This window comes from Coregonus lavaretus (assembly GCF_964263955.1).
Source record: "Coregonus lavaretus genome assembly, contig: HAP1_SCAFFOLD_952, whole genome shotgun sequence".
In the NCBI taxonomy this organism is placed as follows: domain Eukaryota; kingdom Metazoa; phylum Chordata; class Actinopteri; order Salmoniformes; family Salmonidae; genus Coregonus; species Coregonus lavaretus.
In genome coordinates this window covers 107,501-132,148 of record NW_028156879.1, presented here as the reverse complement: position 1 = coordinate 132,148, position 24,648 = coordinate 107,501, and the positions used below count along the sequence as shown (strand labels likewise).

General features: G+C 48.0%; 1 protein-coding gene across 1 annotated transcript in view; it reads right to left on the bottom strand.

The window, feature by feature from the left end:
* The window catches only part of LOC311119617 (aminopeptidase N-like), an 80,062-nt gene that overhangs the window by 50,027 nt on the left and 5,387 nt on the right, over positions 1–24,648 (bottom strand). Inside the window, 1 exon segment of the mRNA XM_084194294.1 lies at positions 3,802–4,581. Coding sequence (XP_084050420.1) covers positions 3,802–4,409 — 608 coding nt within the window. The 5' untranslated portion in view covers positions 4,410–4,581.

The following is a 24,648-nucleotide window of genomic DNA, read 5'->3' as shown; positions in this document are numbered from 1 at the left end:
TATACTGTGGTCTGGAGTCTGGGGGGATAAGACCAGGGGTATACTGTGGTCTGGAGTCTGGGGGGATAAGACTAGGGGTATACTGTGGTCTGGAGTCTGGGGGGATAAGACCAGGGGTATACTGTGGTCTGGAGTCTGGGGGGATAAGACCAGGGGTATACTGTGGTCTGGAGTCTGGGGGGATAAGACCAGGGTTATACTGTGGTCTGGAGTCTGGGGGGATAAGACTAGGGGTATACTGTGGTCTGGAGTCTGGGGGGATAAGACCAGGGGTATACTGTGGTCTGGAGTCTGGGGGGATAAGACTAGGGGTATACTGTGGGTGGTCTGGAGTCTGGGGGGATAAGACTAGGGGTATACTGTGGTCTGGAGTCTGGGGGGATAAGACCAGGGGTATACTGTGGTCTGGAGTCTGGGGGGATAAGACCAGGGGTATACTGTGGTCTGGAGTCTGGGGGGATAAGACCAGGGGTATACTGTGGTCTGGAGTCTGGGGGATAAGACCAGGGGTATACTGTGGTCTGGAGTCTGGGGGGATAAGACCAGGGGTATACTGTGGTCTGGAGTCTGGGGGGATAAGACTAGGGGTATTCTGTGGTCTGGAGTCTGGGGGGATAAGACCAGGGGTATACTGTGGTCTGGAGTCTGGGGGGATAAGACCAGGGGTATACTGTGGTCTGGAGTCTGGGGGGATAAGACTAGGGGTATACTGTGGTCTGGAGTCTGGGGGGATAAGACCAGGGGTATACTGTGGTCTGGAGTCTGGGGGGATAAGACTAGGGGTATACTGTGGTCTGGAGTCTGGGGGGATAAGACTAGGGGTATACTGTGGTCTGGAGTCTGGGGGGATAAGACTAGGGGTATACTGTGGGTGGTCTGGAGTCTGGGGGGATAAGACTAGGGGTATACTGTGGTCTGGAGTCTGGGGGGATAAGACCAGGGGTATACTGTGGTCTGGAGTCTGGGGGGATAAGACTAGGGGTATACTGTGGTCTGGAGTCTGGGGGGATAAGACCAGGGGTATACTGTGGTCTGGAGTCTGGGGGATAAGACCAGGGGTATACTGTGGTCTGGAGTCTGGGGGGATAAGACCAGGGGTATACTGTGGTCTGGAGTCTGGGGGGATAAGACTAGGGGTATACTGTGGTCTGGAGTCTGGGGGGATAAGACCAGGGGTATACTGTGGTCTGGAGTCTGGGGGGATAAGACCAGGGGTATACTGTGGTCTGGAGTCTGGGGGGATAAGACTAGGGGTATACTGTGGTCTGGAGTCTGGGGGGATAAGACCAGGGGTATACTGTGGTCTGGAGTCTGGGGGGATAAGACCAGGGGTATACTGTGGTCTGGAGTCTGGGGGGATAAGACCAGGGGTATACTGTGGTCTGGAGTCTGGGGGGATAAGACTAGGGGTATACTGTGGTCTGGAGTCTGGGGGGATAAGACCAGGGGTATACTGTGGTCTGGAGTCTGGGGGGATAAGACCAGGGGTATACTGTGGTCTGGAGTCTGGGGGGATAAGACTAGGGGTATACTGTGGTCTGGAGTCTGGGGGGATAAGACTAGGGGTATACTGTGGTCTGGAGTCTGGGGGGATAAGACTAGGGGTATACTGTGGGTGGTCTGGAGTCTGGGGGGATAAGACTAGGGGTATACTGTGGTCTGGAGTCTGGGGGGATAAGACCAGGGGTATACTGTGGTCTGGAGTCTGGGGGGATAAGACCAGGGGTATACTGTGGTCTGGAGTCTGGGGGGATAAGACCAGGGGTATACTGTGGTCTGGAGTCTGGGGGATAAGACCAGGGGTATACTGTGGTCTGGAGTCTGGGGGGATAAGACCAGGGGTATACTGTGGTCTGGAGTCTGGGGGGATAAGACTAGGGGTATACTGTGGTCTGGAGTCTGGGGGGATAAGACCAGGGGTATACTGTGGTCTGGAGTCTGGGGGGATAAGACCAGGGGTATACTGTGGTCTGGAGTCTGGGGGGATAAGACTAGGGGTATACTGTGGTCTGGAGTCTGGGGGGATAAGACCAGGGGTATACTGTGGTCTGGAGTCTGGGGGGATAAGACTAGGGGTATACTGTGGTCTGGAGTCTGGGGGGATAAGACTAGGGGTATACTGTGGTCTGGAGTCTGGGGGGATAAGACTAGGGGTATACTGTGGGTGGTCTGGAGTCTGGGGGGATAAGACTAGGGGTATACTGTGGTCTGGAGTCTGGGGGGATAAGACCAGGGGTATACTGTGGTCTGGAGTCTGGGGGGATAAGACTAGGGGTATACTGTGGTCTGGAGTCTGGGGGGATAAGACCAGGGGTATACTGTGGTCTGGAGTCTGGGGGATAAGACCAGGGGTATACTGTGGTCTGGAGTCTGGGGGGATAAGACCAGGGGTATACTGTGGTCTGGAGTCTGGGGGGATAAGACTAGGGGTATACTGTGGTCTGGAGTCTGGGGGGATAAGACCAGGGGTATACTGTGGTCTGGAGTCTGGGGGGATAAGACCAGGGGTATACTGTGGTCTGGAGTCTGGGGGGATAAGACTAGGGGTATACTGTGGTCTGGAGTCTGGGGGGATAAGACCAGGGGTATACTGTGGTCTGGAGTCTGGGGGGATAAGACCAGGGGTATACTGTGGTCTGGAGTCTGGGTGGATAAGACCAGGGGTATACTGTGGTCTGGAGTCTGGGGGGATAAGACTAGGGGTATACTGTGGTCTGGAGTCTGGGGGGATAAGACCAGGGGTATACTGTGGTCTGGAGTCTGGGGGGATAAGACCAGGGGTATACTGTGGTCTGGAGTCTGGGGGGATAAGACTAGGGGTATACTGTGGTCTGGAGTCTGGGGGGATAAGACCAGGGGTATACTGTGGTCTGGAGTCTGGGGGGATAAGACCAGGGGTATACTGTGGTCTGGAGTCTGGGGGGATAAGACTAGGGGTATACTGTGGTCTGGAGTCTGGGGGGATAAGACTAGGGGTATACTGTGGTCTGGAGTCTGGGGGGATAAGACTAGGGGTATACTGTGGTCTGGAGTCTGGGGGGATAAGACCAGGGGTATACTGTGGTCTGGAGTCTGGGGGGATAAGACTAGGGGTATACTGTGGTCTGGAGTCTGGGGGGATAAGACCAGGGGTATACTGTGGTCTGGAGTCTGGGGGGATAAGACCAGGGGTATACTGTGGTCTGGAGTCTGGGGGGATAAGACTAGGGGTATACTGTGGTCTGGAGTCTGGGGGGATAAGACTAGGGGTATACTGTGGTCTGGAGTCTGGGGGGATAAGACTAGGGGTATACTGTGGTCTGGAGTCTGGGGGGATAAGACTAGGGGTATACTGTGGTCTGGAGTCTGGGGGGATAAGACCAGGGGTATACTGTGGTCTGGAGTCTGGGGGGATAAGACTAGGGGTATACTGTGGTCTGGAGTCTGGGGGGATAAGACTAGGGGTATACTGTGGTCTGGAGTCTGGGGGGATAAGACTAGGGGTATACTGTGGTCTGGAGTCTGGGGGGATAAGACTAGGGGTATACTGTGGTCTGGAGTCTGGGGGGATAAGACTAGGGGTATACTGTGGTCTGGAGTCTGGGGGGATAAGACTAGGGGTATACTGTGGTCTGGAGTCTGGGGGGATAAGACTAGGGGTATACTGTGGTCTGGAGTCTGGGGGGATAAGACTAGGGGTATACTGTGGGTGGTCTGGAGTCTGGCCCTATGTATATACTGTGGTCTGGAGTCTGACCCTATGTATATACTGTATGTGGTCTGGAGTCTGGGGGGATAAGACTAGTAGCAGTTGGTACTTACTTTTTAACACCATCCTCTGTATATTCACTCCTGTAGAATCCTTCCAGGTCATCAGCCAGTTCTCCTATAAAATCAGTGTACAGCTCATACTGTTTCCCCACCATCAGATTACTATCCAGCTGGATCACTAGGAACTGAGTAGGAACCTGCAGCCAGCTTTTCTTTATGGTGGGAGCAGTAGATCCATCCAGGCCAGTCAGTCTGGCATGGTGGCCATTGAGCAGAGTCAGGTTCAGCTTGTTAGAGTGGATGAGGATCAGATCTGTGTCCTTCTTACACTGGAACACCACAGCTGACTGTCCTGTGAAGACGTAGAGGCCAGTAGAGGCATTGACCACCAGTCGAGGCCAGAGGGTGATGTTGTAGGAGACGGGAGACAGGGAGTCAGGCAGTCTGTAGTGGTCCCAGGGGTCTTTAGGAGTGGAGGGGGTGGCGGGGGTTGGAGAGGCAGTGGTCAACATGGCCGCGCCATCCACAAGTTTCTCCTGGTTCTTGGTCTTTTCCTTATGGTAGACTGCTGCCAGGGCGATGATGGTGACCACTGCTCCAGTCCCCATCAGAAGGCCTGCTAGCCCCATCTTCTTACTGATGTAGAAGCCTTTAGCCATGGCTGAGGTCTGTCTGTCTGCTGGAGGTGGTGACAGAGAGATGGCAGGGCAGCCTGTGGTCTCCGGGACTCTGGTAGGCTCTGTCTCTTCCCTCCTCAGTTAAAGGATCAACTATTAACACGCCATAGTTTGGTGATGTTACAGAAGCGGTCTCCTGACCCACAGCAAAACCCTAAGGTGAGATGGGAAAAAAGATTTGTAACGAACTGCAGAGAATACAATGTACTATTCGCTGTCTGCGTACCAGGAAACCGATAGGGTGACTAATATTTCAGATGTCTGTGTACCAGGAAACAGATAGGGTGACTAATATTTCAGATGTCTGTGTACCAGGAAACCGATAGGGTTACTAATATTTCAGATGTCTGTGTACCAGGAAACCGATAGGGTTACTAATATTTCAGATGTCTGTGTACCAGGAAACAGATAGGGTGACTAATATTTCAGATGTCTGTGTACCAGGAAACAGATAGGGTGACTAATATTTCAGATGTCTGTGTACCAGGAAACAGATAGGGTTACTAATATTTGGGATGGGACGTTAAAACGGGTGTCCTGACTCTCTGTGGTCACTAAAGATCCCATGGCACTCATCATAAGAGTAGGGGTGTTAACCCCGGTGTCCTGGATAAGTCCCTAGCTTCCAATTGGCTCATTCATCCCCCCTCCTCCCCCTTTAACTCTTCCCCAGGTCGTTGCTGTAAAAGAGAACATCCTCAGACAACTGACCTGGTACAATAAGGGTAATAAATATGATAGATGACAGGATCTCTTTCCTGGTACACAGACAAAACTGGAGAAACAGGAAATAGTATCAGTACACTTCCAGTCAGCAGTTCATTGGTAGAGAGAGAGAGAGAGAGAAGGGTTAGGGTTAGGGCCAGCAGTTCATTGGTAGAGAGAGAGAGAGAGAAGGGTTAGGGCCAGGGTTAGGGTTAGGGCCAGCAGTTCATTGGTAGAGAGAGAGAAGGGTTAGGGTTAGGGCCAGCAGTTCATTGGTAGAGAGAGAGAGAGAGAGAAGGGTTAGGGTTAGGGTTAGGGCCAGGGTTAGTGTTAGGGTTAGTGTTAGGGTTAGGGTCAGGGCCAGGGTTAGGGTTAGGGCCAGCAGTTCATTGGTAGAGAGAGAGAGAGAGAAGGGTTAGGGTTAGGGTTAGGGCCAGCAGTTCATTGGTAGAGAGAGAGAAGGGTTAGGGTTAGGGCCAGCAGTTCATTGGTAGAGAGAGAGAGAGAGAAGGGTTAGGGTTAGGGTTAGGGCCAGCAGTTCATTGGTAGAGAGAGAGAGAGAGAAGGGTTAGGGTTAGGGTTAGGGTTAGGGCCAGGGTTAGTGTTAGGGTTAGGGTCAGGGCCAGGGTTAGGGCCAGCAGTTCATTGGTAGAGAGAGAGAGAGAAGTGTTAGGGTCAGGGCCAGGGTTAGGGTTAGGGCCAGGGTTAGGGTTAGTGTTAGTGTTAGTGTTAGGGTTAGGGCCAGGGTTAGTGTTAGGGTTAGGGCCAGGGTTAGGGCCAGGGTTAGGGTCAGGGTTAGGGTCAGGGCCAGGGTTAGGGCCAGGGTTAGGGTTATGGCCAGGGTTAGGGCCAGGGTTAGGGTTAGTGTTAGGGCCAGGGTTAGGGTTAGGGTTAGGGTTAGGGCCAGGGTTAGGGTTAGGGTTAGGGCCAGGGTTAGGGTTAGGGTTAGGGTTAGGGCCAGGGTTAGTGTTAGGGCCAGGGTTAGGGCCAGGGTTAGGGTTAGAGTTAGGGCCAGGGTTAGGGCCAGGGTTAGGGCCAGGGTTAGGGTTAGGGCCAGGGTTAGGGCCAGGGTTAGGGTTAGGGCCAGGGTTAGGGTTAGGGTTAGGGCCAGGGTTAGGGTTAGGGCCAGGGTTAGTGTTAGGGCCAGGGTTAGGGTTAGGGTTAGGGCCAGGGTTAGGGCCAGGGTTAGGGCCAGGGTTAGGGTTAGGGTTAGGGTTAGGGCCAGGGTTAGGGTTAGGGCCAGGGTTAGGGCCAGGGTTAGGGTCAGGGTTAGGGTCAGGGTTAGGGTCAGGGTTAGGGCCAGGGTTAGGGCCAGGGTTAGGGTTAGGGTTAGGGCCAGGGTTAGGGCCAGGGTTAGGGCCAGGGTTAGGGCCAGGGTTAGGGCCAGGGTTAGGGTCAGGGTTAGGGCCAGGGTTAGGGCCAGGGTTAGGGTTAGGGTTAGGGCCAGGGTTAGGGCCAGGGTTAGGGCCAGGGTTAGGGTTAGGGTTAGGGCCAGGGTTAGGGCCAGGGTTAGGGTTGGAAATAGAAAAGAGCGAGAGGGGGAGAGACAGAGAAATCAAAAAGATAATAAGATTCACCCTGCACACACAAACACAAACAGACCCCAAAGAGCCCCAAGACAGCAACACAATTAGACCCAACCAAACCATGAGAAAATAAAAAGACAATTACTTGACACATTGAAAGAATTAACAAAAAAACAGAGCAAACTATAACGCTATTTGGCCATAAACAGAGAGTACACAGTGGCAGCATACCTGACCACTGTGACTGACCCAAACTTAAGGAAAACTTTGACTATGTACAGACTCAGTGAGCATAGCCTTGCTATTGAGAAAGGCCGCCGTAGGCAGACCTGGCTCTCAAGAGAAGACAGGCTATGTACACACTGCCCACAAAATGAGGTGGAAACTGAGCTGAACTTCCTAACCTCCTGCCAAATGTATGACCATATTAGAGACACATATTTCCCTCAGATTACAGCGATCCATAAAGAATTCGAAAACAAACCCAATTTTGATAAACTCCCATATCTACTGGGTGAAATACCACAGTGTGCCATCACAGCTGCAAGATTTGTGACCTGTTGCCACAAGGGCAACCAGTGAAGAACAAACACCATTGTAAATACAACCCATATTTATCTGTTTATGTACAGTGAGGGAAAAAAGTATTTGATCCTCTGCTGATTTTGTACGTTTGTACGTCATAATAATAATAATAATATGCCATTTAGCAGACGCTTTTATCCAAAGCGACTTACAGTCATGTGTGCATACATTTTTGTGTATGGGTGGTCCCGGGGATCGAACCCACTACCCTGGCGTTACAAGCGCCGTGCTCTACCAGCTGAGCTACAGAGGATTTGCATTTTAATGAGGGAAATAAGTATTTGACCCCTCTGCAAAACATGACTTAGTACTTGGTGGCAAAACCCTTGTTGGCAATCACAGAGGTCAGACGTTTCTTGTAGTTGGCCACCAGGTTTGTACACATCTCAGGAGGGATTTTGTCCCACTCCTCTTTGCAGATCTTATCCAAGTCATTAAGGTTTCGAGGCTGACGTTTGGCAACTCGAACCTTCAGCTCCCTCCACAGATTTTCTATGGGATTAAAGTCTGGAGACTGACTAGGCCACTCCAGGACCTTAATGTGATTCTTCTTGAGCCACTCCTTTGTTGCCTTGGCCGTGTGTTTTGGGTCATTGTCATGCTGGAATACCCATCCACGACCCATTTTCAATGCCCTGGCTGAGGGAAGGAGGTTCTCACCCAAGATTTGACGGTACATGGCCCTGTCCATCGTCCCTTTGATGCGGTGAAGTTGTCCTGTCCCCCTTAGCAGAAAAACACCCCCAAAGCATAATGTTTCCACCTCCATGTTTGACGGTGGGGATGGTGTTATTGGGGTCATGAGCAGCATTCCTCCTCCTCCAAACACGGCGAGTTGAGTTGATGCCAAAGAGCTCCATTTTCGTCTCATCTGACCACAACACTTTCACCCAGTTCTCCTCTGAATCATTCAGATGTTCATTGGCAAACTTCAGACGGGCCTGTATATGTGCTTTCTTGAGCAGGGGGACCTTGCGGGCGCTGCAGGATTTCAGTCCTTCACGGCGTAGTGTGTTACCAATTGTTTTCTTGGTGGATTTTTTTGTTGTTATTCTGTCTCTCACTGTTCAAATAAAACCTACCATTAAAATTATAGACTGATTATTTCTTTGTCAGTAGGCAAACGTACAAAATCAGCAGGGGATCAAATACTTTTTTCCCCTCACTGTATCTAAAACTCTGTACATAGCTGATAATATAACACTTGAAATATATGTATATTTTTGAAACCTTTTTGAGTGCAATATTTAATGTTAAAGTCTAATAGTTTAATATTTAATGTTAAAGTCTAATAGTTTTTTGTTGATGTTGTTTATTTGCTTCTCTTCTCACTTTTGTTGATTGTTTATTTGCTTTGACGATGTAAATATACAGTTGAAGTTGGAAGTTTACATACACTTGGGTTGGAGTCATTAAAACTCATTTTTCAACCACTCCACAAATTTCGTGTTAACAAACTATAGTTTTGGCAAGTCGGTTAGGACATCTACTTTGTGCATGACACAAGTAATTTTTCCAACAATTGTTTACAGACAGATTATTTCACTTATAATTCACTGTATCACAATTGCAATGGGTCAGAAGTTTACATACACTAAGTTGACTGTGCCTTTTAACAGCTTGGAAAATTCCAGAAAATGATGTCATGGCTTTAGAAGCTTCTGATAGGCTAATTGACAACATTTGAGTCAATTGGTGGTGTACCTGTGGATGTATTTCAAGGCCTACCTTCAAACTCAGTGCCTTTTTGCTTGACATCATGAGAAAATCAAAAGAAATCAGCCAAGACCTCAGAAAAAAATTGTAGACCTCCACAAGTCTGGTTCATCCTTGGGAGCAATTTCCAAACGCCTGAAGGTACCACGTTCATCTGTACAAACAATAGTACGCAAGTATAAACACCATGGGACCACGCAGCTGTCATACCGCTCAGGAAGGAGACGCGTTCTGTCTCCTAGAGATGAACGTACTTTGGTGCGAAAAGTGCAAATCAATCCCAGAACAACAGCATTACATTTACATTTTACATTTTAGTCATTTAGCAGACGCTCTTATCCAGAGCGACTTACAGGAGCAATTAGGGTTAAGTGCCTTGCTCAAGGGCATATTTACGTCATTTAGCAGACGCTCTTATCCAGAGCGACTTACAAATTGGTGCAATCACCCTATAGCCAGTGGGATAACCACTTTACACTTTTTTTTTTTTGGGGGGGGGGGGGGGGGGGGGGGGGGGGGGTAGAAGGATTACTTTATCCTATCCCAGGTGTTCCTTAAAGAGGTGGGGTTTCAAATGTCTCCGGAAGGTGGTGAGTGACTCCGCTGTCCTGGCGTCGTGAGGGAGCTTGTTCCACCATTGGGGTGCCAGAGCAGCGAACAGTTTTGACTGGGCTGAGCGGGAACTATGCTTCCGCAGAGGAAGGGGAGCCAGCAGGCCAGAGGTGGATGAACGCAATGCCCTCGTTTGGGTGTAGGGACAGCAAAGGACCTTGTGAAGATGCTGGAGGAAACCGGCACAAAAGTATCTATATCCACAGTAAAACGAGTCCTATATCGACATAACCTGAAAGGCCGCTCAGCAAGGAAGAAGCCACTGCTCCAAAACCGTCATAAAAAAGCCAGACTACGGTTTGCAACTGCACATGGGGACAAAGATTGTACTTTTTGGAGAAATGTCCTATGGTCTGATGAAACAAAAAAATAACTGTTTGGACATAATGACCATCGTTATGTTTGGAGGAAAAAGGGGGCAGCTTTCAAGCCGAAGAACACCATCCCAAACGTGAAGCACAGGGGTGGCAGCATCATGCTGTGGGGGTGCTTTGCTGCAGGAGGGACTGGTGCACTTCACAAAATAGATGGCATCATGAGGAAGGAAAATGTTGTGGATATATTGAAGCAACATCTCAAGACATCAGTCAGGAAGTTAAAGCTTGGTCGCAAATGGGTCTTCCAAATGGACAATGACCCCAAGCATACTTTCAAAGTTGTGGCAAAATGGCTTAAGGATAACAAAGTCAAGGTATTGGAGTGGCCATCACAAAGCCCTGACCTCAATCCTATAGGAAATGTGTGGGCAGAACTGAAAAAGCGTGTGCGAGCAAGGAGGCCTACAAACCTGACTCAGTTACACCAGCTCTGTCAGGAGGAATGGGCCAAAATTCACCCAACTTATTGTGGGAAGCTTGTGGAAGGCTACCCGAAACGTTTGACCCAAGTTAAACAATTTAAAGGCAATGCTACCAAATACTAATTGAGTGTATGTAAACTTCTCTCCCACTGGAAATGTGATGAAATAAATAAAACTGAAATAAATAAATAATGATCTCTACTATTATTCAGACATTTCACATTCTTAAAATAAAGTGGTGATCCTAACTGACCTAAGACAGGGGATTTCTACTAGGATTAAGTGTCAGGAATTGTGAAAAACTGAGTTTAAATGTATTTGGCTAAGGTGTATGTAAACTTCCGACTTCAACTGTATGTTTCCCATGCCAATAAAGCCCTTTAATTGAAATTGAGAGAGAGAGAGATTCAGGCAGAGTCAGACAGAGCTCGTATAGAGGAAAGGAACTTTGTACATCATATCTAGAAGATAACAATGTGCTATAAATTGAAAAGTTGACTATAATCATATCAAATTTTTCCGTTTGGTCTGACGGCTTTTCAACTTTGGTAAGACATTAAGATAGGCACTTCAACTGTATTTGTCTGATGTCATTCCAGCTGTTTATCTATAAACCTGACACAAGCATTACTTCATCATCCACCACAGGTTACATGGTGTGGTCGGTCAAGGTCAGTGTCTAATATCAGACTCTTATTGGTAGCCTGAGAGTAATATCAGCCCCTTATTAGTAGCCTGAGAGTAATATCAGACTCTTATTGGTAGCCTGAGAGTAATATCAGCCTCTTATTAGTAGCCTGAGAGTAATATCAGACTCTTATTGGTAGCCAGAGAGTAATATCAGCCTCTTATTGGTAGCCTGAGAGTAATATCAGCCCCTTATTAGTAGCCTGAGAGTAATATCAGCCTCTTATTGGTAGCCTGAGAGTAATATCAGCCTCTTATTAGTAGCCTGAGAGTATTTTACATTTACATTTTAGTCATTTAGCAGACGCTCTTATCCAGAGCGACTTACATGAGCAATTAGGGTTAAGTGCCTTGCTTAAGGGCACATCGACAGATTTTTCACCTAGTCAGCTCGGGGATTAGAACCAGCGACCTTTCGGTTACTGGCACAACGCTCTTACCCACTAAGCTACCTGCCGCCCTAATATCAGCCCCTTATTAGTAGCCTGAGAGTAATATCAGCCCCTTATTGGTAGCCTGAGAGTAATATCAGCCTCTTATTGGTAGCCTGAGAGTAATATCAGCCCCTTATTGGTAGCCTGAGAGTAATATCAGACTCTTATTAGTAGCCTGAGAGTAATATCAGCCCCTTATTGGTAGCCTGAGAGTAATATCAGACTATTATTAGTAGCCTGAGAGTAATATCAGCCTCTTATTGGTAGCCTGAGAGTAATATCAGCCTCTTATTGGTAGCCTGAGAGTAATATCAGCCTCTTATTGGTAGACAGAGTAATATCAGCCCCTTATTAGTAGCCTGGGAGTAATATCAGCCTCTTATTGGTAGCCTGAGAGTAATATCAGCCTCTTATTGGTAGACAGAGTAATATCAGCCCCTTATTAGTAGCCTGGGAGTAATATCAGCCCCTTATTGGTAGCCTGAGAGTAATATCAGCCTCTTATTGGTAGCCTGAGAGTAATATCAGCCCCTTATTGGTAGCCTGAGAGTAATATCAGCCTCTTATTAGTAGCCTGAGAGTAATATCAGCCCCTTATTGGTAGCCTGAGAGTAATATCAGACTCTTATTAGTAGCCTGAGAGTAATATCAGCCCCTTATTGGTAGCCTGAGAGTAATATCAGCCTCTTATTGGTAGACAGAGTAATATCAGCCCCTTATTAGTAGCCTGAGAGTAATATCAGCCTCTTATTGGTAGCCTGAGAGTAATATCAGCCTCTTATTGGTAGACAGAGTAATATCAGCCCCTTATTGGTAGCCTGAGAGTAATATCAGCCCCTTATTGGTAGCCTGAGAGTAATATCAGACTCTTATTGGTAGCCTGAGAGTAATATCAGCCCCTATGACCTTGTTTAAACATCTGGCAACAGCGTAGCAGTTTGACGGGGTCTCTGATTGAAGACTGAACAGGCTGTGCAGACAGTTATCTTTCTGCTAGCTGCTCTGAGCCACAGCCAGTCTGTCATTACGTTAGATAAATATACAACACAAGTTAATGAGAAACACACAGTATCCAACCAGGCAGCAGTCCAGAACTGTGTCCCAAAAGACTCCCTATTCTCTATAAATGCACTACTACCCGATTGGCCCTGGTTAAAAGTAGTGCACTACATAGGGAATGGGTTGGCATTTGGGATGCAACCCATGGGCCATCAGGTTCATTCAATCCTACTCCTAGCAGCCTGGTCCCAGATCTGTTTCTGCTCTTGGCTACTCCTAGCAGCCTGGTCCCAGATCTGTTTCTGCTCTTGGCTACTCCTAGCAGCCTGGTCCCAGATCTGTTTCTGCTCTTGGCTACTCCTAGCAGCCTGGTCCCAGATCTGTTTCTGCTCTTGGCTACTCCTAGCAGCCTGGTCCCAGATCTGTTTCTGCTCTTGGCTACTCCTAGCAGCCTGGTCCCAGATCTGTTTCTGCTCTTGGCTACTCCTAGCTACCTGGTCCCAGATCTGTTTCTGCTCTTGGCTACTCCTAGCAGCCTGGTCCCAGATCTGTTTCTGCTCTTGGCTACTCCTAGCAGCCTGGTCCCAGATCTGTTTCTGCTCTTGGCTACTCCTAGCAGCCTGGTCCCAGATCTGTTTCTGCTCTTGGCTACTCCTAGCAGCCTGGTCCCAGATCTGTTTCTGCTCTTGGCTACTCCTAGCAGCCTGGTCCCAGATCTGTTTCTGCTTTTGGCTACTCCTAGCAGCCTGGTCCCAGATCTGTTTCTGCTCTTGGCTACTCCTAGCAGCCTGGTCCCAGATCTGTTTCTGCTCTTGGCTACTCCTAGCAGCCTGGTCCCAGATCTGTTTCTGCTCTTGGCTACTCCTAGCAGCCTGGTCCCAGATCTGTTTCTGCTCTTGGCTACTCCTAGCAGCCTGGTCCCAGATCTGTTTCTGCTCTTGGCTACTCCTAGCAGCCTGGTCCCAGATCTGTTTCTGCTCTTGGCTACTCCTAGCAGCCTGGTCCCAGATCTGTTTCTGCTCTTGGCTACTCCTAGCAGCCTGGTCCCAGATCTGTTTCTGCTCTTGGCTACTCCTAGCAGCCTGGTCCCAGATCTGTTTCTGCTCTTGGCTACTCCTAGCAGCCTGGTCCCAGATCTGTTTCTGCTCTTGGCTACTCCTAGCAGCCTGGTCCCAGATCTGTTTCTGCTCTTGGCTACTCCTAGCAGCCTGGTCCCAGATCTGTTTCTGCTCTTGGCTACTCCTAGCTACCTGGTCCCAGATCTGTTTCTGCTCTTGGCTACTCCTAGCAGCCTGGTCCCAGATCTGTTTCTGCTCTTGGCTACTCCTAGCAGCCTGGTCCCAGATCTGTTTCTGCTCTTGGCTACTCCTAGCAGCCTGGTCCCAGATCTGTTTCTGCTCTTGGCTACTCCTAGCAGCCTGGTCCCAGATCTGTTTCTGCTCTTGGCTACTCCTAGCAGCCTGGTCCCAGATCTGTTTCTGCTCTTGGCTACTCCTAGCAGCCTGGTCCCAGATCTGTTTCTGCTCTTGGCTACTCCTAGCAGCCTGGTCCCAGATCTGTTTCTGCTCTTGGCTACTCCTAGCAGCCTGGTCCCAGATCTGTTTCTGCTCTTGGCTACTCCTAGCAGCCTGGTCCCAGATCTGTTTCTGCTCTTGGCTACTCCTAGCTACCTGGTCCCAGATCTGTTTCTGCTCTTGGCTACTCCTAGCAGCCTGGTCCCAGATCTGTTTCTGCTCTTGGCTACTCCTAGCAGCCTGGTCCCAGATCTGTTTCTGCTCTTGGCTACTCCTAGCAGCCTGGTCCCAGATCTGTTTCTGCTCTTGGCTACTCCTAGCTACCTGGTCCCAGATCTGTTTCTGCTCTTGGCTACTCCTAGCAGCCTGGTCCCAGATCTGTTTCTGCTCTTGGCTACTCCTAGCAGCCTGGTCCCAGATCTGTTTCTGCTCTTGGCTACTCCTAGCAGCCTGGTCCCAGATCTGTTTCTGCTCTTGGCTACTCCTAGCAGCCTGGTCCCAGATCTGTTTCTGCTCTTGGCTACTCCTAGCAGCCTGGTCCCAGATCTGTTTCTGCTCTTGGCTACTCCTAGCAGCCTGGTCCCAGATCTGTTTCTGCTCTTGGCTACTCCTAGCAGCCTGGTCCCAGATCTGTTTCTGCTCTTGGCTACTCCTAGCAGCCTGGTCCCAGATCTGTTTCTGCTCTTGGCTACTCCTAGCAGCCTGGTCCCAGATCTGTTTCTGCTCTTGGCTACTCCTAGCAGCCTGGTCCCAGATCTGTTTCTGCTCTTGGCTACTCCTAGCAGCCTGGTCCCAGATCTGTTTCTGCTCTTGGCTACTCCTAGCAGCCTGGTCCCAGATCTGTTTCTGCTCTTGGCTACTCCTAGCAGCCTGGTCCCAGATCTGTTTCTGCTCTTGGCTACTCCTAGCAGCCTGGTCCCAGATCTGTTTCTGCTCTTGGCTACTCCTAGCAGCCTGGTCCCAGATCTGTTTCTGCTCTTGGCTACTCCTAGCTACCTGGTCCCAGATCTGTTTCTGCTCTTGGCTACTCCTAGCAGCCTGGTCCCAGATCTGTTTCTGCTCTTGGCTACTCCTAGCTACCTGGTCCCAGATCTGTTTCTGCTCTTGGCTACTCCATTGCTCATTGTCAAACTACAGTGCATTCGGAAAGTATTCAGACCCCTTGACTTTTTCCACATTATTCTAAAATGCTCATCAATCTACACACAATACCCCATAATGACAAAGCAAAAACAAGTTTAGACATTTTTGCAAATGTATACAAAATAAAAAACTAAGTATTCAGACCCTTTGCTATGATATTTGAAATTGAGCTCAGGTGCATCCTTATTCCATTGATCATCCTTGAGATGTTTCTACAACTTGATTGGAGTCTACCTGTGGTAAATTCAATTGATTGGACATGATTTGGAAAGGCACATACCTGTCTATATAAAGGTCCCACAGTTGACAGTGCATGTCAGAGCAAAAACCAAACCATGAGGTCGAAGGAATTGTCCGTAGAGCTCCAAGACAGGATTGTGTCGAGGCACAGATCTGGGGAAGGGTACCAAAAAATTTCTGCAGCATTGAAGGTTCCCAAGAACACAGTGGCCTCAATCATTCTTAAATGGAAGAAGTTTGGAACCACCAAGACTCTTCCTAGACCTGGCTGCCCGGCCAAACTGAGTAATCGGGGGAGAAGGGCCTTGGTCAGGGAGGTGACCAAGAACCCGATGATCACTCCGACTGAGCTCCAGAGTTCCTCTGTGGAGATGGGAGAACCTTCCAGACAACCATCTCTGCAGCACTCCACCAATCAGGCCTTTATGGTAGAGTGGCCAGACCGAAGCCACTCCTCAGTAAAAGGCACATGACAGCCCGCTTGGAGTTTGCCAAAAGGCACCTAAAGGACTCTCAGGCCATGAGAAACAAGATTCTCTGGTCTGATTAAATAAAGATTGAACTCTTTGGCCTGAATGCCAAGCATCACATCTGGAGGAAACCTGGCACCATCCCTACAGTGAAGCATGATGGTGGTAACGTCATGCTGTGGGGATGTTTTTCAGCGGCAGGGACTGGGAGACTAGTCAGGATCTAGGGAAAGATGAACGGAGCAAAGTATAGAGAGATCTGTGCAGCGACGCTCCCCATCCAACCTGACAGAGCTTGAGAGGATCTGCAGAGAAGAATGGGAGAAACTCCCCAAATACAGGTGTGCCAAGCTTGTAGCGTCATACCCAAGAAGACTCAAGGCTGTAATCGCTGCCAAAGGTGCTTCAACAAAGTACTGAGTAAAGGGTCTGAATACTTATGTAAATGTGACATTTAATTTTTTCATTTTTTAATAAATTAGCACTAAAAAATGGCTTTGTCATTATGGGGTTTTGTATATAGATTGATGAGGGGAATTCTAGAATAAGGCTGTATGGTAACAAAATGTGGAAAAAGTCAAGGGGTCTGAATACTTTCCCAATGCACTGTATGACAAAGAGTTGGCATGATAGCACACACAGACTGGCACTCAGGCTAGAGTTGGCATGATGGCACAAACAGACTGGCCCTCAGGCTAGAGTTGGCATGATGGCACAAACAGACTGGCACTCAGGCTAGAGTTGGCATGATGGCACAAACAGACTGGCCCTCAGGCTAGAGTTGGCATGATGGCACAAACAGACTGGCCCTCAGGCTAGAGTTGGCATGATGGCACAAACAGACTGGCCCTCAGGCTAGAGTTGGCATGATGGCACAAACAGACTGGCCCTCAGGCTAGAGTTGGCATGATGGCACAAACAGACTGGCCCTCAGGCTAGAGTTGGCATGATGGCACAAACAGACTGGCCCTCAGGCTAGAGTTGGCATGATGGCACAAACAGACTGGCCCTCAGGCTAGAGTTGGCATGATGGCACAAACAGACTGGCACTCAGGCTAGAGTTGGCATGATGGCACAAACAGACTGGCACTCAGGCTAGAGTTGGCATGATAGCACACACAGACTGGCACTCAGGCTAGAGTTGGCATGATGGCACAAACAGACTGGCACTCAGGCTAGAGTTGGCATGATGGCACAAACAGACTGGCACTCAGGCTAGAGTTGGCATGATGGCACACACAGACTGGCACTCAGGCTAGAGTTGGCATGATGGCACAAACAGACTGTCACTCAGGCTAGAGTTGGCATGATGGCACAAACAGACTGACACTCAGGCTAGAGTTGGCATGATGGCACAAACAGACTGGCACTCAGGCTAGAGTTGGCATGATGGCACAAACAGACTGGCAGTCAGGCTAGAGTTGGCATGATGGCACAAACAGACTGGCACTCAGGCTAGAGTTGGCATGATGGCACAAACAGACTGGCACTCAGGCTAGAGTTGGCATGATGGCACAAACAGACTGGTACTCAGGCTAGAGTTGGCATAATGGCACAAACAGACTGGCCCTCAGGCTAGAGTTGGCATGATGGCACAAACAGACTGACACTCAGGCTAGAGTTGGCATGATGGCACAAACAGACTGGCCCTCAGGCTAGAGTTGGCATGATGGCACAAACAGACTGGCACTCAGGCTAGAGTTGGCATGATGGCACAAACAGACTGGCACTCAGGCTAGAGTTGGCATGATGGCACAAACAGACTGGCACTCAGGCTAGAGTTGGCATGATGGCACAAACAGACTGGCACTCAGGCTAGAGTTGGCATGATGGCACAAACAGACTGGCACTCAGGCTAGCGTTGGCATGATGGCACAAACAGACTGGCACTCAGGCTAGAGTTGGCATGATGGCACAAACAGACTGGCCCTCAGGCTAGAGTTGGCATGATGGCACAAACAGACTGGCACTCAGGCTAGAGTTGGCATGATGGCACAAACAGACTGGCACTCAGGCTAGAGTTGGCATGATGGCACAAACAGACTGGCACTCAGGCTAGAGTTGGCATGATGGCACACACAGACTGGCACTCAGGCTAGAGTTGGCATGATGGCACAAACAGACTGGCACTCAGGCTAGAGTTGGCATGATGGCACACACAGACTGGCACTCAGGCTAGAGTTGGCATGATGGCACAAACAGACTGGCACTCAGGCTAGAGTTGGCATGATGGCACAAACAGACTGGCACTCAGGCTAGAGTTGGCATGATGGCACAAACAGACTGGCACTCAGGCTAGAGTTGGCATGATGGCACAAACAGACTGGCACTCAGGCTAGAGTTGGCATGATGGCACAAACAGACTGGCACTCAGGCTAGAGTTGGCATGATGGCACAAACAGACTGGCCCTCAGGCTAGAGTTGGCATGATGGCACAAACAGACTGGCACTCAGGCTAGAGTTGGCATGATGGCACAAACAGACTGGCACTCAGGCTAGAGTTGGCATGATGGCACAAACAGACTGGCACTCAGGCTAGAGTTGGCATGATGGCACACACAGACTGGCACTCAGGCTAGAGTTGGCATGATGGCACAAACAGACTGTCCCTCAGGCTAGAGTTGGCATGATGGCACAAACAGACTGGCCCTCAGGCTAGAGTTGGCATGATGGCACAAACAGACTGACACTCAGGCTAGAGTTGGCATGATGGCACAAACAGACTGGCCCTCAGGCTAGAGTTGGCATGATAGCACACACAGACTGGCACTCAGGCTAGAGTTGGCATGATGGCACAAACAGACTGGCCCTCAGGCTAGAGTTGGCATGATGGCACACACAGACTGGCCCTCAGGCTAGAGTTGGCATGATGGCACAAACAGACTGGCCCTCAGGCTAGAGTTGGCATGATGGCACAAACAGACTGGCACTCAGGCTAGAGTTGGCATGATGGCACAAACAGACTGGCACTCAGGCTAGAGTTGGCATGATGGCACAAACAGACTGGCCCTCAGGCTAGAGTTGGCATGATGGCACAAACAGACTGGCACTCAGGCTAGAGTTGGCATGATGGCACAAACAGACTGGCCCTCAGGCTAGAGTTGGCATGATGGCACAAACAGACTGGCACTCAGGCTAGAGTTGGCATGATGGCACAAACAGACTGGCACTCAGACTAGAGTTGGCATGATGGCACAAACAGACTGGCACTCAGGCTAGAGTTGGCATGATGGCACAAACAGACTGGCACTCAGGCTAGAGTTGGCATGATGGCACAAACAGACTGGCACTCAGGCTAGAGTTGGCATGATAGCACACACAGACTGGCACTCAGGCTAGAGTTGGCATGATAGCACACACAGACTGGCACTCAGGCTAGAGTTGGCATGATAGCACACACAGACTGGCACTCAGGCTTTACTCTGAGGTAGCCTGTAGTAGACTCAAAAAAGTTTTCACATACAAATGCTGAAACGAGGACCGCTGTTTCTTTTCAGATAATTTCAGATAATTAAAGTATCCGTTTTGTAGAAAGGCTATGCCAGAACTCATGACATAATGAAATAGTGGATGTTTTGGCATCAGACACAAACCGTGTTGGAAAACACAACATTCTGCTGGAATCCTGGAATCCTCCGAAGACTATCACAGATAACCCATCTCCTTTTACCCTAACCCACAGCAACATATATTTAATCTCCACTAACACTAACCCACAGCAACAGATAACTGATTTCCACTAACCAACAGCAACATATTTAATATCCTCTAACCCACAGCAACATATATTTAATCTCCTCTAACTCACAGCAACATATATTTAATCTCCACTAACCCACAGCAACATATATTTAATCTCCTCTATCCCACAGCAACATATATTTAATCTCCACTAACCCACAGCAACATATATTTAATCTCCTCTAACCCACAGCAACATATATTTAATCTCCTCTATCCCACAGCAACATATATTTAATCTCCACTAACCCACAGCAACATATATTTAATCTCCTCTAACCCACAGCAACATATATTTAATCTCCTCTAACCCACAGCAACATATATTTAATATCCTCTAACCCACAGCAACATATATTTAATATCCTCTAACCCACAGCAACATATATTTAATCTCCTCTAACCCACAGCAACATATATTTAATCTCCACTAACCCACAGCAACATATATTTAATCTCCTCTAACCCACAGCAACATATATTTAATCTCCTCTATCCCACAGCAACATATATTTAATATCCTCTAACCCACAGCAACATATATTTAATCTCCTCTAACCCACAGCAACATATATTTAATCTCCTCTATCCCACAGCAACATATATTTAATCTCCACTAACCCACAGCAACATATATTTAATCTCCTCTAACCCACAGCAACATATATTTAATCTCCTCTATCCCACAGCAACATATATTTAATATCCTCTAACCCACAGCAACATATATTTAATCTCCTCTAACCCACAGCAACATATATTTAATCTCCTCTATCCCACAGCAACATATATTTAATCTCCACTAACCCACAGCAACATATATTTAATCTCCTCTAACCCACAGCAACATATATTTAATCTCCTCTATCCCACAGCAACATATATTTAATATCCTCTAACCCACAGCAACATATATTTAATCTCCTCTAACCCACAGCAACATATATTTAATCTCCTCTATCCCACAGCAACATATATTTAATCTCCACTAACCCACAGCAACATATATTTAATCTCCTCTAACCCACAGCAACATATATTTAATCTCCTCTATCCCACAGCAACATATATTTAATATCCTCTAACCCACAGCAACATATATTTAATATCCTCTAACCCACAGCAACATATATTTAATATCCTCTAACCCACAGCAACATATATTTAATCTCCTCTAACCCACAGCAACATATATTTAATCTCCTCTAACCCACAGCAACATATATTTAATATCCACTAACCCACAGCAACATATATTTAATCTCCTCTAACCCACAGCAACATATATTTAATCTCCTCTAACCCACAGCAACATATATTGAATCTCCTCTAACCCACAGCAACATATATTTAATCTCCTCTAACCCACAGCAACATATATTTAATATCCTCTAACCCACAGCAACATATATTTAATATCCTCTAACCCACAGCAACATATATTTAATCTCCTCTAACCCACAGCAACATATATTTAATATCCTCTAACCCACAGCAACATATATTTAATCTCCTCTAACCCACAGCAACATATATTTAATCTCCTCTAACCCACAGCAACATATATTGAATCTCCTCTAACCCACAGCAACATATATTTAATCTCCTCTAACCCACAGCAACATATATTTAATCTCCTCTAACCCACAGCAACATATATTTAATATCCTCTAACCCACAGCAACATATATTTAATCTCCTCTAACCCACAGCAACAGATGATGTTTCTATTCTCTCTGCTCTCCTGCTGTGTCTAGGTCCCAAATGGCACCCTATTCCCTATATAGTGCACTACTTTAGACCAGAGAATGGCACCCTATTCCCTATATAGTGCACTACTTTAGACCAGAGAATGGCACCCTATTCCCTATATAGTGCACTACTTTAGACCAGAGAATGGTACCCTATTCCCTATGTAGTGCACTACTTTAGACCAGAGAATGGCACCCTATTCCCTATATAGTGCACTACTTTAGACCAGAGAATGGCACCCTATTCCCTATATAGTGCACTACTTTAGACCAGAGAATGGCACCCTATTCCCTATATAGTGCACTACTTTAGACCAGAGAATGGTACCTTATCCCCTATATAGTGCACTACTTTAGACCAGAGAATGGAACCCTATTCCCTATATAGTGCACTACTTTAGACCAGAGAATGGCACCCTATTCCCTATATAGTGTACTACTTTAGACCAGAGAATGGAACCCTATTCCCTATATAGTGCACTACTTTAGACCAGAGAATGGCACCCTATTCCCTATATAGTGCACTACTTTAGACCAGAGAATGGCACACTATTCCCTATGTAGTGCACTACTTTAGACCAGAGAATGGCACCCTATTCCCTATATAGTGCACTACTTTAGACCAGAGAATGGCACCCTATTCCCTATATAGTGCACTACTTTAGACCAGAGAATGGCACCCTATTCCCTATATAGTGCACTACTTTAGACCAGAGAATGGCACCCTATTCCCTATATAGTGCACTACTTTAGACCAGAGAATGGTACCCTATTCCCTATATAGTGCACTACTTTAGACCAGAGCCCTATGACACCCTATTCCCTATATAGTGCACTACTTTAGACCAGAGAATGGCACCCTATTCCCTATATAGTGCACTACTTTAGACCAGAGAATGGCACCCTATTCCCTATATAGTGCACTACTTTAGACCAGAGAATGGCCCCCTATTCCCTATATAGTGCACTACTTTAGACCAGAGAATGGCCCCCTATTCCCTATATAGTGCACTACTTTAGACCAGAGAATGGTACCCTATTCCCTATATAGTGCACTACTTTAGACCAGAGAATGGCACCCTATTCCCTATATAGTGCACTACTTTAGACCAGAGAATGGCACCCTATTCCTTATATAGTGCACTACTTTAGACCAGAGAATGGCACCCTATTCCCTATATAGTGCACTACTTTAGACCAGAGAATGGCACCCTATTCCTTATATAGTGCACTACTTTAGACCAGAGAATGGCACCCTATTCCCTATATAGTGCACTACTTTAGACCAGAGAATGGCACCCTATTCCCTATATAGTGCACTACTTTAGACCAGAGAATGGCACCCTATTCCCTATATAGTGCACTACTTTAGACCAGAGAATGGCACCCTATTCCTTATATAGTGCACTACTTTAGACCAGAGAATGGCACCCTATTCCCTATATAGTGCACTACTTTAGACCAGAGAATGGCACCCTATTCCCTATATAGTGCACTACTTTAGACCAGAGAATGGCACCCTATTCCCTATATAGTGCACTACTTTAGACCAGAGAATGGCACCCTATTCCTTATATAGTGCACTACTTTAGACCAGAGAATGGCACCTTATTCCCTATATAGTGCACTACTTTAGACCAGAGAATGGCACCCTATTCCCTATCTAGTGCACTACTACCGTGCCCTTTTTTATAGGGCTCTGCTCTAATGGCAGTCTCTGAACAACTGCATAGCCCCGACCGCAGGGCAGTCTCTGAACAACTGCATAGCCCCGACCGCAGGGCAGTCTCTGAACAACTGCATAGCCCAGACCGCAGGGCAGTCTCTGATCAACTGCATAGCCCCGACCGCAGGGCAGTCTCTGATCAACTGCATAGCCCCGACCGCAGGGCAGTCTCTGACCAACTGCATAGCCCCGACCGCAGGGCAGTCTCTGATCAACTGCATAGCCTCGACCGCAGGGCAGTCTCTGATCAACTGCATAGCCTCGACCGCAGGGCAGTCTCTGATCAACTGCATAGCCCCGACCGCAGGGCAGTCTCTGATCAACTGCATAGCCGAGACCGCAGGGCAGTCTCTGATCAACTGCATAGCCCCGACCGCAGGGCAGTCTCTGATCAACTGCATAGCCCAGACCGCAGGGCAGTCTCTGATCAACTGCATAGCCCCGACCGCAGGGCAGTCTCTGATCAACTGCATAGCCCAGACCGCAGGGCAGTCTCTGATCAACTGCATAGCCCAGACCGCAGGGCAGTCTCTGAACAACTGCATAGCCCAGACCGCAGGGCAGTCTCTGATCAACTGCATAGCCTCGACCGCAGGGCAGTCTCTGATCAACTGCATAGCCCCGACCGCAGGGCAGTCTCTGATCAACTGCATAGCCCAGACCGCAGGGCAGTCTCTGATCAACTGCATAGCCCAGACCGCAGGGCAGTCTCTGAACAACTGCATAGCCCAGACCGCAGGGCAGTCTCTGATCAACTGCATAGCCTCGACCGCAGGGCAGTCTCTGATCAACTGCATAGCCCAGACCGCAGGGCAGTCTCTGATCAACTGCATAGCCTCGACCGCAGGGCAGTCTCTGATCAACTGCATAGCCCAGACCACAGGGCAGCCTCTGATCAACTATACCACAGGGCAGTCTCTGATCAACTGCATAGCCCAGACCGCAGGGCAGCCAAATATGTGTAATGTTGTGAGGATGGATGTTTTTGCTACGCCATAAAAATGACACCAAAATGCTAGTTGATCTACTATACATCCCAGCTGCATTGTGTGTTTCCAATGCAGTCTCTGCTTTTTACCATGTCTGCTAACCTCACTAGTTCCAGTAGAACAAAATACTGCTGTAGTGTTTGTTACTGGAGCCAGTTACAGCTATCACATTGAGAGAAAACGACTGTTTACTGTGAATAGTAGATGTTTGGATCATTGAGGGAGAAAACTACTGTTTACTGTGAATAGTAGATGTTTGGATCATTGAGGGAGAAAACTACTGTTTACTGTGAATAGTAGATGTTGGATCATTGAGGGAGAAAACTACTGTTTACTGTGAATAGTAGATGTTGGATCATTGAGGGAGAAACTACTGTTTACTGTGAATAGTAGATGTTTGGATCATTGAGGGAGAAACTACTGTTTACTGTGAATAGTAGATGTTGGATCATTGAGGGCTAACCAACCATTCAGAAGAACACAACATATCTCAGTTACAGACTGTTAAGTCCCAAATGGCACCCTATTCCCTATATAGTGCACTACTTTAGACCAGAGAATGGTACCCTATTCCTTATATAGTG